Genomic DNA, 16,836 nt, shown 5'->3' on the forward strand with positions numbered 1-16,836 from the left:
AGCAATAACAGGCCGACGTCAATGAAAGCACACGCTCTTTTATCAATCGTTGTCTTTAACGTGACTGATTTCAGTGATTGCTGTTTTTTTGCAAACACTCCAAACTATAAAAAATGTATTATATTTTTTTTTGTATTTATGCATCATGTAGAGAAGAACTGTGAATGTCTTGTGCCTGTCCAAGGCGGCCTGATCCATGTCTACTGTATGTACATATCTCTTGTTTTCCCCTAAAAATTCTGCTCCTTTTTATTAGGAAATCATATGTTTGTTTGCAGAACCACCACAGTAGGTGGAGCAGGCCCTGGTTCTCCAGTCGCAGTGCCGAGCCACTCGTGGTTCTGGAAGTGCAATAAAATCTCTTTGATTAAAAAAAAAAAAAAAATTATAATAATAAGATTAATTATTATCATTTCTTGTCTTTAAGGCAAACGCGTAAGATGTAATTTATGCTTTGACATTCATTAAGTTATTACATGATCGGCTTTTGCATACAGGGGGCTGAGGTTTTAAAGCCCACTGACGATAATTACAGAATAAAACAGAACACAGTTAAGGCAAACGCACAGCTCTAGACATATTTTTCTTCCATATTTGGAAGCGTAAACTTTTCAGTTTTATACTTCTTCTTTTTTGACATGTATTTATTTTCATGCCACTGCTACCGTGTAAAGACTTTCATTTACATGATCGACCAAAAAATTGAAATGTAATCTGTGTCAGAAATGGCGAATAAAATCTCTAAATTCAAGGTTTTCAAAGTGTGCTTTTTTTTCTTTGCAATGTAAGTAAAATAAAGTCACCTACGTATACGTCTTTTACAAAAGAGTGCATATGTTAAAGGAGGAATACCGTTGAGGGTTGAAGGGGAAAAATAGAAACAATGAAATATTGCAATATTTTGCGTGGCAATATATCACAGTTGAGTTTTTTAACAAATAAACAACACATTTCAGTCCACTAGATGGTGCCACTGAGTGCTCACTCTCACTAGAGCTGTTCCGTGGGTATATCGCAATATCGTGATAATATGTATCTGACTTGTGTTTTTTCAACAATTAAAACAACCTTTCTGATTTTTCAGCTTCTTAAATATGAATATATCCTGGTGTCTTTGCTCCATATAAACACAGAAATCATCAAAAACTGAATCATTTTCGTTTGTTGACAAAACAAGACATTTGAAAACATTTATTATTTTCAGGTTTGGGAAACTCAAACCAACATTTTTCAACATTTCATAATAATAAACCGATTATGAAAAGAATCGTGAGTTGTGGATCTATAGCAATATTTTTTTAATAATAAATGATTTGTTTGAGGGTCTTTTTAGATAACATAAGTTAGTATAAGGTACCGGATTTCGGCTTCATAAATATTTATTTATTTATTTATTTATTTATGTAATATAACATGCCGATAACTTGAGTACGAGAATAATCGTTAGCTGCTGCTCTAACACCTGGACACGACGTTGACATTTAACACAAAGCTTCAACTGTTCAAATAGATATTCAAATGTTGGCAGTTTTCTATCTCACCTGTCCCGACGCTGCCACACCTGTCGCCACCTCCTGTCGCGCGCCAAGCGGCGGACTCGCTTGTGAATGGACGCGTCACGCACGCGCAGTGCGACTCCTCATCGGGGGGGCTTCCTGCCAAATAGTGGTCCCTAACAACAGACAAAGCTTGACATACAGTGGATTCCGCTGAAGACGCTGCTCTAAAGGCGTTTCTCGGTCGCTCTCTCAATGGTAAGGCTCGTGCGGCGTCGCGTTTGTGTGTTGCAAGTGAGTCGTGCTAGCTGTTAGCTCCGTGGTTAGCCGCGGCGGCGGTGAGATGCTCTCACACGCTGCCATTTGTGAGCCCACTTCAATGGCCGCGGGGTGCCGACTAATCTCTGGGACGGAAAACTTTTCACGGTTGGGCCAAACTAAGTCCAGCAGCTCTTTTTTTTTTTATCCCAACACAGTTGCGAGCTAACCCGTGTCCTAAAATCTTCAAACTTGACGAGGCTGATCGTGTATACTCAGGGACGTTTGATAGCTAACGTTCCTGTATGAGAGCTTTCTAGGTGCCGTCTAATACATGGGTGATTGGGTGATACGCTTCATTATTAGTCTGTTGTTTACAGTAGTCGGATTTTAAGTTGCTGTGCTCACTTGTTTTTCGCACTAAAGTTAACCAGGACTACATATTCCAGTATGTAGCCCGATGTGAAACACTTAACCTTCACAGGAAACAGTGATCGGACTCGGTTATTTGCTGGAGGACAAACCAAAAACAGAGGCTCTAAGAGCTTTCAATGAGCATCGATCACTTCTCAGCTGCAGATTTAAACCAAACAATCATAAAGTGAATGACGTCATAACCAGATAATACACGCTCACACTCAAACAGAGGCTGCTTGATGTGTTTGCGTTCGAGCTGCACGTATGGGTCAATTAATCGATTAAAGTAAACATGTGTGTAAATATTTGGTTCTATTATAGTTATATGTACATAATTAGTTTTTTGAACCAGCAGTTTTTTGCGCATGATGGCACTGATGGCTGAGGTTTGCTGGATCGAGTAATCGGGCCGATTTTTGTAATTTATTAAATTGACCAATTTCTTATGTATACCTATTTAAATTTACAAAGATACTTGATCGATTCTGTGAAAATGCTTTTAAAGTTAATCCCAAAGATGATTTCTGTTTATCTGTAGCATATATTTGTGTAGTTAATAAATCATTTTTAGATCAGAGAGTTGCACCATATTGGTTGATCTATGTTCTAGATTATTGATCAGACGCATAGAAATGTAATGTGTCAGTGTAAAGGTTTTGGGGTGCCTTAAATGCCAAATGTGAATTCTTTTACAAGACTAATTCAATAGATTTTCGTTTTTACTTACTTATAGGACTGCAACTGACCACTGATCTGTTGATTATTTGATTAATAGAGTACTTGTTTGGTCCATAAAATGCCGGTGTTTCTCTAGCCTTTTGAAAGAATGTCTTGTTTTGTCTACAAACCAAAATGATTCTGTTTGTATGTTAAATAATAGTCCAATTGATTATCAGTCAGTCGACGATTGAGTTAGTAATCGATTAATAATTGACTAATCGTTGCAGCCCTACTTGTTACTGCCCTTGTTTTATTAAATGAACCCCATTGAGTGTGTATTTCAGGATTGGTGGCTGTGGATAAGCACTTTTTCTTCCTGCTCTGTGGTTTTCACTTGGTCCTCATACTTTACGCTCCCTAAAAACACAGCAGTTATTTGAAGGTTCCTGTGTCAGGGCACCGATATTCCTCAGGTGACGCTATTCAACCCGGGTGTTGTTGTGATCGTGGCAGAGTAGAGACAACAGTACAGGGCTTGATTACAGATGGTAGCAGCTGGTGGTGGGATGGTGGCTTTGATGCATTCAGTTCTGTCAAAATGGCCCGAAAAAATGGCAACAGCTGTAAAACCAGCAATGAGGAGAGTTCCAGGTTTGGCTTTTACGTCCATGTGTGAAGGGCAAATTCTTTTGTGATCAGATGAAGGAGTTCTACCTAATTATTGACCTACTATGTGATGGAAAAAGTACAAACAGTTAGAGGATCAGTTCTGACAACAGCTGTCCAGTCTTTGGGAATCAATTATGTGGTTACTTTCAAATCATTGTGTGGCCTCATGTAATATGTTCACCTACATAAATAGATTTTGTCAATGAGTTTAAATTGTACGACATGTGTTTGTAAAGCTCTAGAATGTTGTGAATAAACCTGGTGAAATAGACTTTTTTCACCAGATTGGCAGATTTTAATTTGACATGAAATAGTGGAACAGTTCCACTCCAAGTTTAAGAGAGTCAGAATACTTATTACACTAAATACTTGACAATTATACCCAATTTAGTTTGGGAATTTTTGGAAATATTTCCATGGGAATTCTGGCAACCCCTAGTCCTCATATTGAAAGTGTGGGAAACACAGCCTTGTAGAAGCAGTTATTGTTTGTTTGTTTGTTTGTTTTCATTTTTGTTAATTTGCTATTTTAATACTGCACACTTGTTTTCTGAATTTTCTGGATGTGTTCCAGTAATGGATGCATGATATTTTTTGGCACAATAACAGTAACAACTGTTATATTTTGCACAGTAAAGCAAATTAATATCTTCATCTGCTGCAGTATGGGAAAGTGTTGATTTCACCACAGGGGAGAATAAATTAACTGCATTTGGTCGCAGGGAAAAATGTATATTTATCGATATTGGTTATCAGCCTAAGCAACCCTGATATAACGTCAAAAATTCCAATATTTCTATTCTGGAAATAAGGATACTGTATAGATACTGTTGCACAGTGCATTGATGGTCCAGCTAGTTCAGACCGGCACGCACCTGGTTCCGAACGTGCACCACTGACGACTGCGTGACATAGTCGTCGGATCTAGAATTTGCTGTCTGACCTATTTTCTGTGTCGGTGTCGACATTATGTCAGGTCGATAAATGTGCTGTACCTGGAGCTGAGGGTGAAGGCTAGCTGAGCGGAGCAGTGGACAAAATCAGGTTAGATCTTATCCCCTCGTGCCATCTATTGATACAACAGCTTGCACCTGAGCACTTAATGCTTCTGGAGAATATGTTTTCATTGAACTGCGGTGAAGTCACATGTAAGGCGGCACACTTCCTTAATCCCGTGGTAAACACAAGCACAGTGGGGACATGGGGCAACGTCAGGGAGACGCGTATCTCACCTGCTGGTCTCGTGCTGGAGATTAGACCAGACTGCCCCCATTTCCTCCATCTGCAGCCAACTACCTGCTGATCATACGTGTGATAGCGTGTGGGGCGAGCGTCGGCGGGCCTTTGTGGGGACAAGGGGAGGGGAAGATCACGCATCTCAACACTACATAAAGCATCACCTCTTGACCGTTTATTCCATGCCTTTTTGTCTTTGTGCTCCTGTGCTTGTGTGAACCAGGGTCCGGACAGGTTTTCCAGGTAGAGAGAGCGGGCTGAGCGTGCAGACATGTCGGGACGCTCTGCTGCAGAGATGGATGACTCGCAGGAGCTGCCTGAGCTGCCGGTGAGTCCACACTGTGGGGACACAGAACCATGTTTGTGGTTATTTGCCTTGTTTATTCCTAAAATAAGGTTTTCTGGGTAAATCTAGGCTTTTTAAATTTGCACATTAAATAAACGGATTAATTGGTTATTTTAGTGTTTGTTCTCCATGATGGAGATTGTTGAGCAGGGCTGCAACCAACTTTTGTTATTGAATAATCTGTAGATTCTTTTCTCTAGTTTGGTTTGTAAAATGTCAGAAAATGTTTGTCATTGTCTCTGGCTGATTCAGTTTGAATGAATTCTTTGTTACATGGAGTAAAAAAAAACAGAAAATATTCACCTTTTTAAGAAGCTGAAAAATGTTCATGAAGCATTTTAAAATGATTTTCTTTTTTTTGGACTGTGACTTTCTGTCACTAAGATTAAAAAGCAAAAAAAAAACGAACAAAAAAAACTAGAAGGGATTAATCTGAGGTTCACTGGAATATTAAAGGGAATAAAAAGCCTTTGCAAAAATGAATTGTCACTGCTTGTAATTGAGATATTTATTATGAAATTGAATTCCATAGATGATTGTTTTTCATTTTCTGTTGCCTTTTATTAATGTGGTGTTTTATTTCTACTTACTGTAGAAAAACCTATTACCTACATATTGATAATTAAAGGTACAATATAACAAGTTAAGATTAATAATTTTTCCTCTTGTCATAAGCTCTTGTGTTTACTGTCTGTAGGTTAATGAGAGAACATTTTTCTAAACTTTTTTTAGTGTTAAAGTGTTGAATTGAATTCTTTTAGTGTAACTTTTACATTAAATTAGTTAAATTTAACACTATTCCAGAGTGAATTTTGGACTTTGTCAGACTTGGTGTTAAATTCACTGTGTATGTACATTTATTTATTTGCTTTATAAAAGATCAGGAAAAAAAAAAAGATAATTTCTACATTTTAGTTTCCAGTCAGTATTTGACGAAAACATTTTCCTCGAGTTTGGATAAACTTAAACGTCTTAAGGCCAAAAATAAACAGTCTGGATTCTGTTGACGTAAAGCAGTGACTGAAAACAGAATTCAGACCTCATCTGACTGTGCTTTTTCACATTACTGAGGGAAAAAAAGATGACCATCACAGCCCTGAAGCGACACAGACAATATAATCAAGATTTCTGTAAATGTATTTTTGTGTGTGTGCAGGCAAAGAAAGTCAAGCGTGAGCTCGACGGTGCACTGGAGAAAGAACCGAGGTTGGTTCCTGATTCTTTTCATTTGCTGCTTGGTTACTTTGTTTGACAAACATACACAAGCAGTAAATCTGGAATTTGAACTTACTTTTAAACACATTTTCCACTGTGGTTTGTTTCTCTGCCATTCTTTTTATTTTCTTCTTTTTTTTCCCCAAATGCAACCGCCTTACTTTTTCATCGACTGCATAGCAGCTGCAGAAATGACATGTAATTAGAATGGACTCTATGTTTTTCTAGTAATCTAGGTGGTGACGGGAGTCCAGCGGCCTCGTACTCTGCCCTGTCTACGGCCTCCCTCGATCCAGGTCAGTGGGAAGAGCCCAGAGGCTTTGTTGTTTTATTTTTTATTTGTGTATTTGAATGTACAGTGATGACAATTGCTGCAGGAAATCATTCACTATGTGTCTCGGATTATTTCAGGTGATCAGGAACAGTCGGACCTGGAGCGAGGGGCAACATCTCAAGAATGTGCTGACTCACTGAACCCGTACGCTCATTCTGGTACGAGTCACAAAAAAATAGCTATGATTACACGTGCGGAGTTTCATTCTGAAATGATTTGTTCCAATTGGAATTTACAATTCCATTGTTAACATGGAATTAAAGGGTCAGTCTGTGGTGTGTGTGTGTGTGTGTGAGCATTTAGTGAGCAGAATGGACTATTTAAACATGAGATCATTGTCTAATTCTCCAGACAAATGCTAAACAAATGCTGCCCGTGTCCGCCCGTCCCTCACTGTCCACTCTACGTCTCATTGTCATGTCCAGTCATATATTTGATCGCGTTTTAGCAAACATTTAGTCATACAGCAGTACATATTTGACATATTTATTTGGTGACATTTGATGACGTCTGCTTGTGTCCATGTAAACATAAAACACTCTCTGTTTTAAACGACGCACAGTAAAGTTGCAGAACGTGTCATCTTAAGCTGTGTTTTCCTTTTTTTGTTTTTTACAGCCACAGACTCGACGGCGACACCTGAATACACCCAACAGGTTTATCAAGGAAGCAAGTGAGTACAGTTCACTGATGCACTACTCTTGTGCAAGAACCTTTTTAAAACAGCACTTTCCACTTGTGAAATTCAGACAACTTTCAGTGTTTGGAGATTCATTTTTGTCACTCCTCCACCACTCAACTTCTCTTTTTTTTGCCAGGTTTGAAAAGTTTAAAGTTTAGGGCTTGTTTTGCAGCTGTATGTGATGCGTACCTGACACGTTGCTCTCTTTCAGTCCATCAGTGACGTCATATACCAGTCAGGTGGCCTTTCCTTCTCTGGCCCAGTCCAGCGTGTACTCGACCTTCCCTCAGACGGGACAGACCTACGGCCTCCCGCCCTTCGGTTAGTCTTCTTCCTTTTGTCAGCCTTTTTTTTTTTTTAAAACACCCTCTTGCTCACTAAAACCACAATCACTCCTTAGATCATTTGCTTTAAAGGCCTCACTGTGCTTGGTGCTGTGGACTCCCGTTTGCTTTTGACCTCTGCTTCAATCACACAAGGCCACACAAAGGCTCTTGCCTCCGTCTCTGATGACCCACACTCCTCTTGCCGCGCCTTCACATTCTTTGCTTCCCTTGCTCTCTTTTCATCTTCAGGTGCTATGTGGCCAGGCATTAAAACAGAGACAGGGCTGCCTGAGGCGCCCTCTGGTGGCCAGCCTGGGTTTCTCAGCTTCAGCACCACATATACCTCAACCCAGCCAGGCCAGCTGCACTACTCATACCCCAGCCAAGGCAAGCTGCAACCTCACTCTGCCTCACCAGATAACGCTGTCACACCCTGAGGCACACTCTGAGTTTTCCCTTTTGTTTAGTTGTTGTTCACCTCTTTTCTTCCTCAGGACGATGTTTTTCATGAGATCTCTTTTGTTTCCAGGCTCAAGTTTTACGACATCAAGCGTGTATTCAAACATCCCCACAGCTACAGCCACCACCACGGCCTCCACCACTGTCGGCCATCAGGTAAGCACTGGAGCTGTTCAAGTGTGAGAAATCAGGAGCTAAACTCTATGTGCAACGTAAGAGAAGAAATTATACTAAATGCATTCAATATCAAGACAGACTCACATTGAAAAAAAGAACCAAATTCTTGGTTTGGTTCTTTTCTATTATTGTTTCTAACTTTAAGTGTAAAGAAGGCTTGAGGTCTTTAAATTACACGACCAAAGAATGAGAATGAATAAAACATTTAATTAAAAAATGCGCAGTGTTTCCTTGCATGGTGTAAACAATTGTGATTTACACTAAAATCTTGACATTGTGACATCCCTACTCACTGTGTGTTTAAGTTTTAGGAACAATAAACACGTTGGGTTAATTTGAGTGTGGAGTGGTGGAGAATTATCAAATGATGAGGAAGCAATTATATGTGAAAGACAGAGGAAAGGGGGTTTGCTAAAGCTAATTTGTCGATCTGTCGCGTGAAATTAAGCCAAACTGGCAAGAGTTATTATTTCCTCTTCAGTATATTGTAATAATCTCACAGTAGTTTTAGACACTGGACCTTTTGAATACCTTTCTTTTATAATGCACCTCACTTTATGATTTGATGATTTTTCAAGCTAAATTCATCACCTTTTTTTTTGTATTTATTATTGTTAATTTCTCCAGGATTTTAGTAGCTACAACTCTCTGGGTCAGAGTCAATTCTCTCAGTACTACAGTTTGCCTCCCAGCTACGTCCCCGCTGGGCTGCCCAGCAGCGACGAGTCGGGCGCGGGTGTTGGCGTGGCCGGATATTCTGCGGTGAAGATGGAGGAGGCGGCTTCAGCTGGACTTCCTCCCAGAGGTGATTTCACCACACTAACATTTATTTATCAGCATTAAAATGTGGATATTTTAAAATCCAGGTTAAATTTTAATGTTCTGCACTTTACTTTATGTTATTTTAAATATTTAATCGTTGTTTTATGCTGCACCAACATATTTTATGCTACATTTTAGTCTAACTTATTGTTTTCTCTCTCATCTCTCTTATTCTGTACTTTTTTCCAAATGTTTATTTTATATTTTTGCAAAGCACATTGAATGTGTGTGAAATGTGCTGTACAAATAAAGCTGCCTATTTTACTTGCTGCTCCCATCTTGTACACCAGATGCATCCCCAACGGAAAACCTCCCAGTAGGAGCTGCTCTGCCTGTCAGTGTAGCGCCCCCTGCTGGTGCCAGAGAACAGGACGAAGTTGGACATAGGAACTCTGTGGGTAAATCCAAGGGCAAAGGCAAGAAGGCAGAAAACTCTCCACCAGCTGAAACTGACCTGGAGGTAAACGTGCAATTGCACTTAGTTGTGAATTTCTTTTGTGTGCAGTAATTAAACTAACTTTGTTTTGTTTTTTCTTTGTTGTTGTTTTTTTTTAAGCGTGTTTTTCTGTGGGATCTGGACGAGACTATTATCATCTTCCATTCACTGCTCACTGGCTCCTATGCACAGAAATTTGGCAAGGTTTGTTTACGCCAACAAATGTGTCATGCTCATTTATTTTAATATTTTTTTTTACAAACTTGTTTTTTGTTGTTTCAGGACCAGGCGACTGTGCTGAACATGGGGCTGCAGATGGAGGAGCTGATCTTTGAACTGGCAGACACTCACCTCTTCTTCAATGACCTGGAGGTAACGATGAGCAATGACCAAACTGGACAATAATAACTGTGATTATTGAGAGTCATAAATACATGATTGACAACAGCACAAGTACAGTACTGGCCTAAAGTCTTAGGGCTCCACCAGCTTTGTTTTTTGATTACATGTGAATGTAAAGCTCAGTTATGTCTTAAATACAGGGTTTCCACAGGTCCTTGGAATTCTTGAAAGTCTGTGGGAATTGCCCTTAATAGGTCATTGAAAGTGCTTGAATTTTGTAGAAGAAAGAAGTTCCGGTTATTTTTAAAACGCATGACAAACGTGGAGTCATAACTACCGGTGTTGTGGACACTGTCCACTGTTTCTCTCAGCGAGTAATGCAAGAGAGAGCAAATTCCAAGATCTCTGTCTCACCAAAGAAAATGACAAATGACTGACTTTGAGGGACAATCACATGTCCAGATGCAGCGTGTGCTGCAAATCAAAAAAAGTGGACGCCATGGGCGAAGATGCTCTCGAAGTTGCCCTCCCGTTTTAAGCTTTGTCAGCACATTTGGTCTGTGAATTTGAGGCAGCTGGTCCTGGAAAGTCCTTGAATTTGATCAACCTTTATCCCCACCAGATATATAGACAATTTTCTTTTCCCTTTTAAGGAATGTGATCAAGTCCATATTGAGGACGTGGCCTCTGATGACAATGGACAGGACTTGAGGTTTGTTCTCTAATGGACCCAACAAATACATGAGCCTTTGGGGGGCCTCTGTTTGTTTGTTATTATCTTTTAAATCTCCTCCACAGTAACTACAACTTCTTGACGGACGGCTTTAATGGTCCCAGTGGTGGAGGAGGCGTGGAGTGGATGCGTAAACTGGCCTTTCGCTACCGTCGCTTAAAAGAGATCTACAATAGCTACAAAGGAAATGTCGCAAGTGAGTTTTGTTTTATATACGGTGTAAATGTTTTTGATGTGTTTAATAATATATACACAGCACACAACAACAAATTGATAACCCAGGAATCGATAAAATATATATATATATATATATACATATACATACATATATTGAAATAACAATAAAATGTCACATACTTGATGATTTTAGCTTTTATTTGATAGAATAGATGAGCACGAGAAGAGCGTTTATCATACTTTGTAAAATGTCCAGGAAGCCGTGTTATTATGCATTTAAATGCAGAGTAAACACTCAGTCGACTGAACTTAACCGTGAGCGATTTTCATTTTAACTCTTGTTTGTTTACCACCTCGGAGTGTTGCTTCAGGCAAGAGATTAAAATGAAGGGTAAACCTGCTGCAGCTAAACAACACTATGCTATGACCTAAAGCTAAAAACTGAATACTAAAAGACTAAGTAAACTTTAACTACATGATTGAACCAAAATCATCCCATGGCTCTTGTTTCAAACAAAAACAGAACTAGGTGTTTAAGTGTGAAAGCAGACATTTTAAGATGTGTTTGCTTGCAAAGAGAGTACGATGTCCAAAAGGCAAAAGGAGGCAAACCCAAAGTTTGGATCTGAGGCCAAAGTAAACATATCTGTTTATCTCGCTGTCTGTGTGTGAAAAAACTTATCTAACTGGAGACATTTTGTCCACTCCCCACAACGTTTTTTCAGGGTTAAGACTTGGTTTTAGGATTAGAGTTAGAAATGGGTTTAGATTAGGGTAACGGTTAAGGTTATGTTAGATTAGATTAGACTTTATTGATTCCACACTGGGTAAATTAACATGTTGCAGCAGTTAGACAAGGACAGAGAATAGAACAACAAAAGAATAAATTACAGCAAAAATTGTAGAAGACAAGAATAATAAACCGATTTCTATTAACATTCTTTATTTACACCATCTTAAATAAATATTTTGGTTAGCTTAAGGGATGAGGCAGTGTATTATGTCAGTGATGTGTGTCCTCCCTAAGATATGGAAACATTTTGTCTGGTTCTCACAAATTTAAAGGGCTTTTTTAAGGGTTTAGACCAATGTTTTTTTAGGATTACGGTTGCAAATGGATTTAGGTTTGGGGCTTGGGAGCCTGTGTGAGAGAGACCCACAGATGTGGACAAATTTACTGCGCACAAATACAAACATGCAGGTCTTTGTATACTCTGGCGATCAGACTGCACTCTGGCTTCAGTGAAGTCGACTAGTCCGATCGAGGGTTCGGTTCCCAGGCTCCACTAGTCTACATGCTGATGTGTCACTGACCAGGGTGTGAATGGGTGTGGAAGATGGATGGATATACAAAAGGTTCTCGTACTGTATACTGGATATACATTTGCTGCATATGAAGTAAAAAGTGTCCGTATTAAATAATGCATGTTGTTGTTGTTGTTGCTGTTCTTGTTTTCCAGGTCTGTTGAGTCCCATGAAGAGGGAGCTGCTCGTGCGGCTTCAGTCTGAGATTGAGAGCGTTACAGACGCCTGGCTCAGCACAGCACTCAAGTCTCTGCTGTTAATCCAGTCCAGGTCAGAGCTCAGTTCAGCATAGCTCAGCTCTACTAGTATCTGTTTCATTTTAATTCCCTTTTTTTTATTATTATTGATACCAAGTGTCCGGTTTCAGCATACAAACCCATATAACTTGAACAAAATAAGTACAAATCGAGTAACTGAGTAGGAAAAAATTACTACATAAATCATTGGACCACTTCTTCTCAAATGTCTTGTTTTTTGGAGCAAATTTTTTGGAGCAAACCAGAAAATATTCACATTTAAGAAGTGGAAAAATCACTCAAACTGATTAACTGATGATAAAAAAAAATAGCCCTATGAACTGAAATTAGGAAATAACATGACAAAATATGATAAAAAATAATTTATCATCTTAACTTGTGTTTATTCGTGTCTGTGTGTGCATGTTGTGAACAGGGGGAAGTGTATGAACGTGCTGGTCACCACCACTCAGCTCGTTCCAGCGCTGGCCAAAGTTCTGCTGTACGGCCTGGGAGAAGTCTTCCCTGTGGAGAACATCTACAGTGCAACCAAAATAGGTGCAGTGTCTGCAGACACTTGTTTAACACTATAAAGTACGATATAATTACAGTAGGAAACGCACATTAAAAGTGTTAAAGTTCATTTTCCTTTTGTTGCAGGAAAGGAAAGTTGCTTTGAGAGAATCGTCTCCCGCTTTGGGAAGAAAGTGACATACGTGGTGATCGGTGACGGTCGAGATGAGGAGTTTGCAGCAAAACAGGTGATTTTAGATTTTTATTTCCCCCTCCTGATTTTTCGTCTAACATCTTATATTAAATGTCTGGTTTTAGTCAAACTAACACATTTGTGTTCATATATAAATATATAACATATAAACTAGTGTCTGCCTTCATAGCCTGAGTTAACAGAAAATGTCCGTCTGTCTCTGTGTAGCACAACATGCCGTTCTGGCGGATTTCCACTCATGGTGACCTCGTGTCTCTGCACCAAGCGCTGGAACTGGACTTCTTGTAAAGGGAGAAGGTGGCGTTGAGTGTCGCACACTAAAAAGGGGAAAATGTATTTGTCGTCATTGTCGTCCCGTTGGCTCATGGAGCAGCACTGAGTGACAAAATCCTCTACAACCCAGACTCCTACAATAACCTGGCTCGTTAAATCCACCGGCCCTGCTCCCTCTGCGACGACGACCAATGACTCCCTGTGTGACGGCAAACTATAAATACTGAGACGGACTCTGGGTCGGAGCTGACGGTGAGTAACAGACTGGCTGACTTCAGGTTCCTCACGTCCAGCGCTCCGTCCTGCGGCAGCTAAACCTGGCACTGACTTAGACACAGACGGGAAAACTCTCTTTTTTGTTTTTTCTCCTCCTCCTCATCCTCTGTCTTTGTCCCACATTTATGATTTCAAAAAATAGAATCTCCTTCAGTGAACATCATCCTTCTTTTTGTTTGTCCTTTCTGGACAACCACCAAACAACCAAAGGGCCTTTGTTCTGTTCTGTTTTTTTTGGAGTTGTTTAGTTTGTAATAATCATATCAAAACTTGAAGGCATTTTTTTATTTGTGACCTCATGTAGCCACTCCCATATTTATCATCATGTGTGAGATGTTTAAAGATGAGAAAGTAAGGTAGGTGGATCCTCCTTCACTCCTGACCTCCACACTGTGTCTCAGCAGCCTGAGCACGTACAGTAAACACGTGACCTGCGGTCAGTGAATCACAGGTTTATATGGATGAGTTGCTGGAGGGGAAAAAAACGCACCACCGTTTTATCATCATCCACCATTTATTTCAACACTTTTGCATTAAATGCGAGAATTATATACAATTGAAATTGAATGCTGGTGTGCTGTATACACGCTTGGAATTAAAGGTCCAGTGTGTAAAATCTTTGGTCAAATCTTTTTCATTTGGTAGAAATGATTAATAATTAATTGTACTTCATTTTTGAGGCTCTACGGAGTCCACAATGGACAAACTAAAGCTCTTTTGAGTTTTGATGCTTACCGATGGCTACACAAGTTCAACAACACACTTGGAAGAAAAGAGCGAGGTGAGGAATAGTTAAATACGTTAAACGCCACCAATAACTTTTACACACTACCTGTAAAAACATGGTTCAAAATGGTGCCCTGATATAAATAGAAAAACACAGATACTGTGGTAACAATCAGGTGGTTGTAAGCTTATTAAACAAATATTATTATTTTATCTTCAAATGAAAGTAATTTCTCCTAAATCTTACACACTGTACCTTTTAAATCCTAGGGCATAAAAATGAACCCAGAATGAAATGAAACCAGAAATGTTAAATTGTTACATTTCAGTGTCATTTACCACAAATCATTTTGTTTACAAAACTCAAATTATCGCAGTTTTTTTTCCCCCCGGTTATTGTTTGTATTTGTGTAACGGCTGCCGCAAATTACCAGTGAAATATTTTTGTCAAAAGCTGTAGTAGTTAAACAATGATCAGTAATTGGTTTTAATGAATGGACGTCAAATACATTTGTTGACTCGTAGATTAAAATGAGCTTATTAAAACTTACATTTACAGCTTTAAATTTTCGCAATTTGGCCGCGTGGCGACACAAACTTGCTGAGTCGTGTTAGAGGAGTTGTGTGTTTTTTTTGTTTAGTGTTTCTTTTTGACAGTGCAATACATTTTGACTCTTCTCATTAACTGTATTTCAAAGGGATTTTTTTTTCATTGTTGTCATTGGACGGTGAAGGAAGGAAGGGGGGAAAGTGGGAGGAGTCAACCTTCCTGGGTCTGTATGAGATTGCGACTGAACAATACTGAGCCTGAAGATTTTTTTTTTCCTTTGTTTTTCGGTATTTTACCTATAATATGCAGCTTGACCGTTACGAATGTGTATTTCTGTTGTGTGTGCGTGTGTGTGACTGTTTGTATTTATATCGTGCCTTTTAACTACCACGTGTACGCATAATCTCAAAGGGAAAAAAAACCTAAGAGTTTTTGTTGAAAACATTTATCACTGCGTTGTTATATTATCCAAAGTGTTATCTTCTCTTAACCCCCTTTTTTTGTTATGTTAGACTTTTTTTTGATTGAACTATCTTGTCTGCACTGTATTTAAAAAGGTCTCTGGAAAAAAAAAAAGAAAAGCTTTCTGTTGATTTTTCTCTGCGTTTTTTCAAGAATAGATAATCCCAATTATTATTATTTTTTACATATATAATTTCTTTAAAACAAAAATCTCTGCTTTTTATTTGTTGCTGTGAAAACGCTGCATCGCTTAGAGACAATCGTGATCTGTAATTATACGTGGTATCTTTTTTTTTTAAATGCAGGTCAGGTGATGTCAGAGGAAGGCGAGTTTTTTGGGACTGTGTAAACTCAAGTGACCTGTGGGCCACTGAGCATCTAGTCTGGTCAGTAGGTCGTCTATCAAGTGAAGAAAAATGGAATTTTTGGTAATAACGGCGTAAAATTGTATCATGATATCGCAAAAAACTATGTTTGTGACAATATTTCCACAGATTTTCCAAAATAATAGTGTTTTTGATATAGAAATACATTAATGATTCAAAATTAATCCATAAGTAAAGTCATCAAAGTCAGTGGTTCCCAAAGACTGGGTCGGGACCTACGGATGGATCGCAGAACATTGTTGTTGGGGCCCCCCAACCTTTTAGTTGAAATCTACAAGTATACGTTTAAAATGACAGGGATGAAATTAAGTTGTAATTAAACGTCTAATTGGAAATTATTCATAGACCTTTCCGAAATTTTAGATGTTACACATTAGTCGCTGCATTGGGCTTTAAGTGGCTTGTTGCTCGTCATGATTTATATTGCGATTTGGGTCACATGGCATCATGCAGGCCGCGAGGTTGACACCTGATGCTCTTTTTGTTAGGTTTTTTTTTTTTTAAAGCTGTCATCGTCCATTAGAAAAACAAACCACGCAATATTCACAGGGCGAAAAATTCTTCAAACGTGTTTTCTTTTTTCTTTCTGATGCCAAATAACTTGTGTTATTAAAGAAAAAAAAATGCAAAGTGTTTCATCTCATCGTCAAGGGCCCAGTTAGGATACGCTGAGTCTTGTTAGGAGCTGAGCTGTCAACTGAGCGTTATCGTCATAATCTCTGCTTATTTAACTCCATGCGTCACTATTTTCACAGTCATGTTGTGAACCAAACACTCGGTTCAATGTAAATAAATTTTAGAGTTTCAGACGCAATCTTGTCGTTTGTTGTTTGTTACTAACGATTATTTTCATAATCAATTAATTTGCCTGGAGTAATGTTCTCAAGTGACTTTGTTTTGTCTACTTTTATTATTTATTTTTAATTTTTAATGATTTCTTTGTCATACCGAGCAAAGAAGCCAGAAAATATTCATGTTTAAGCTGAACAAAAGGAGTCGATTAATGGGAAGCTTAAGAATGACGTAGAAGTTCCAAAATGGTTCCAGTAAAGTCAAGAATGTCGTCTCACTGGTTACTTTTGTTTCTGACTGTGACAATAAATGTGACTC

General features: G+C 38.9%; 1 protein-coding gene across 3 annotated transcripts; it reads left to right on the plus strand.

Annotated features, from left to right (window-relative positions):
- Window positions 1–1,621: 1,621 nt before the first annotated feature.
- On the plus strand, window positions 1,622–16,540 carry eya3 (EYA transcriptional coactivator and phosphatase 3). Of its 3 annotated transcripts, none has more exons than XM_044052354.1 (19): window positions 1,622–1,754; window positions 4,960–5,064; window positions 6,239–6,288; window positions 6,526–6,593; window positions 6,709–6,789; window positions 7,250–7,304; window positions 7,525–7,634; window positions 7,889–8,026; window positions 8,169–8,254; window positions 8,903–9,080; window positions 9,388–9,557; window positions 9,654–9,737; window positions 9,816–9,905; window positions 10,529–10,587; window positions 10,674–10,804; window positions 12,246–12,360; window positions 12,763–12,884; window positions 12,987–13,087; window positions 13,261–16,540. In XM_044052354.1, exons 2-19 carry the CDS (start codon window positions 5,008–5,010, stop codon window positions 13,339–13,341), a joined length of 1,776 nt encoding a protein of 591 aa, XP_043908289.1. In that variant the 5' UTR covers window positions 1,622–1,754; window positions 4,960–5,007; the 3' UTR covers window positions 13,342–16,540. The 3 variants fall into 3 exon arrangements, with proteins under 3 accessions (XP_043908289.1, XP_043908292.1, XP_043908291.1); XM_044052356.1 differs by lacking the exon at window positions 1,622–1,754 and adding an exon at window positions 1,825–4,544; XM_044052357.1 differs by lacking the exon at window positions 7,889–8,026.
- The last annotated feature ends 296 nt before the right edge of the window (window positions 16,541–16,836 follow it).

Source organism: Solea senegalensis, linkage group LG20, assembly GCF_019176455.1.
Source record: "Solea senegalensis isolate Sse05_10M linkage group LG20, IFAPA_SoseM_1, whole genome shotgun sequence".
NCBI classification, from domain to species: Eukaryota; Metazoa; Chordata; class Actinopteri; order Pleuronectiformes; family Soleidae; genus Solea; species Solea senegalensis.

Coding starts and splice junctions, on each gene's coding strand:
- eya3 (XM_044052354.1), top strand. CDS start 5,008: ATGTCGGGACGCTCTGCTGCAGAGATGGATGACTCGCAGGAGCTGCCT. Junction 7,305..7,524: donor CAGGTTTATCAAGGAAGCAA/GTGAGTACAGTT, acceptor GCTCTCTTTCAG/TCCATCAGTGACGTCATATA. Junction 8,255..8,902: donor CCACCACTGTCGGCCATCAG/GTAAGCACTGGA, acceptor TAATTTCTCCAG/GATTTTAGTAGCTACAACTC.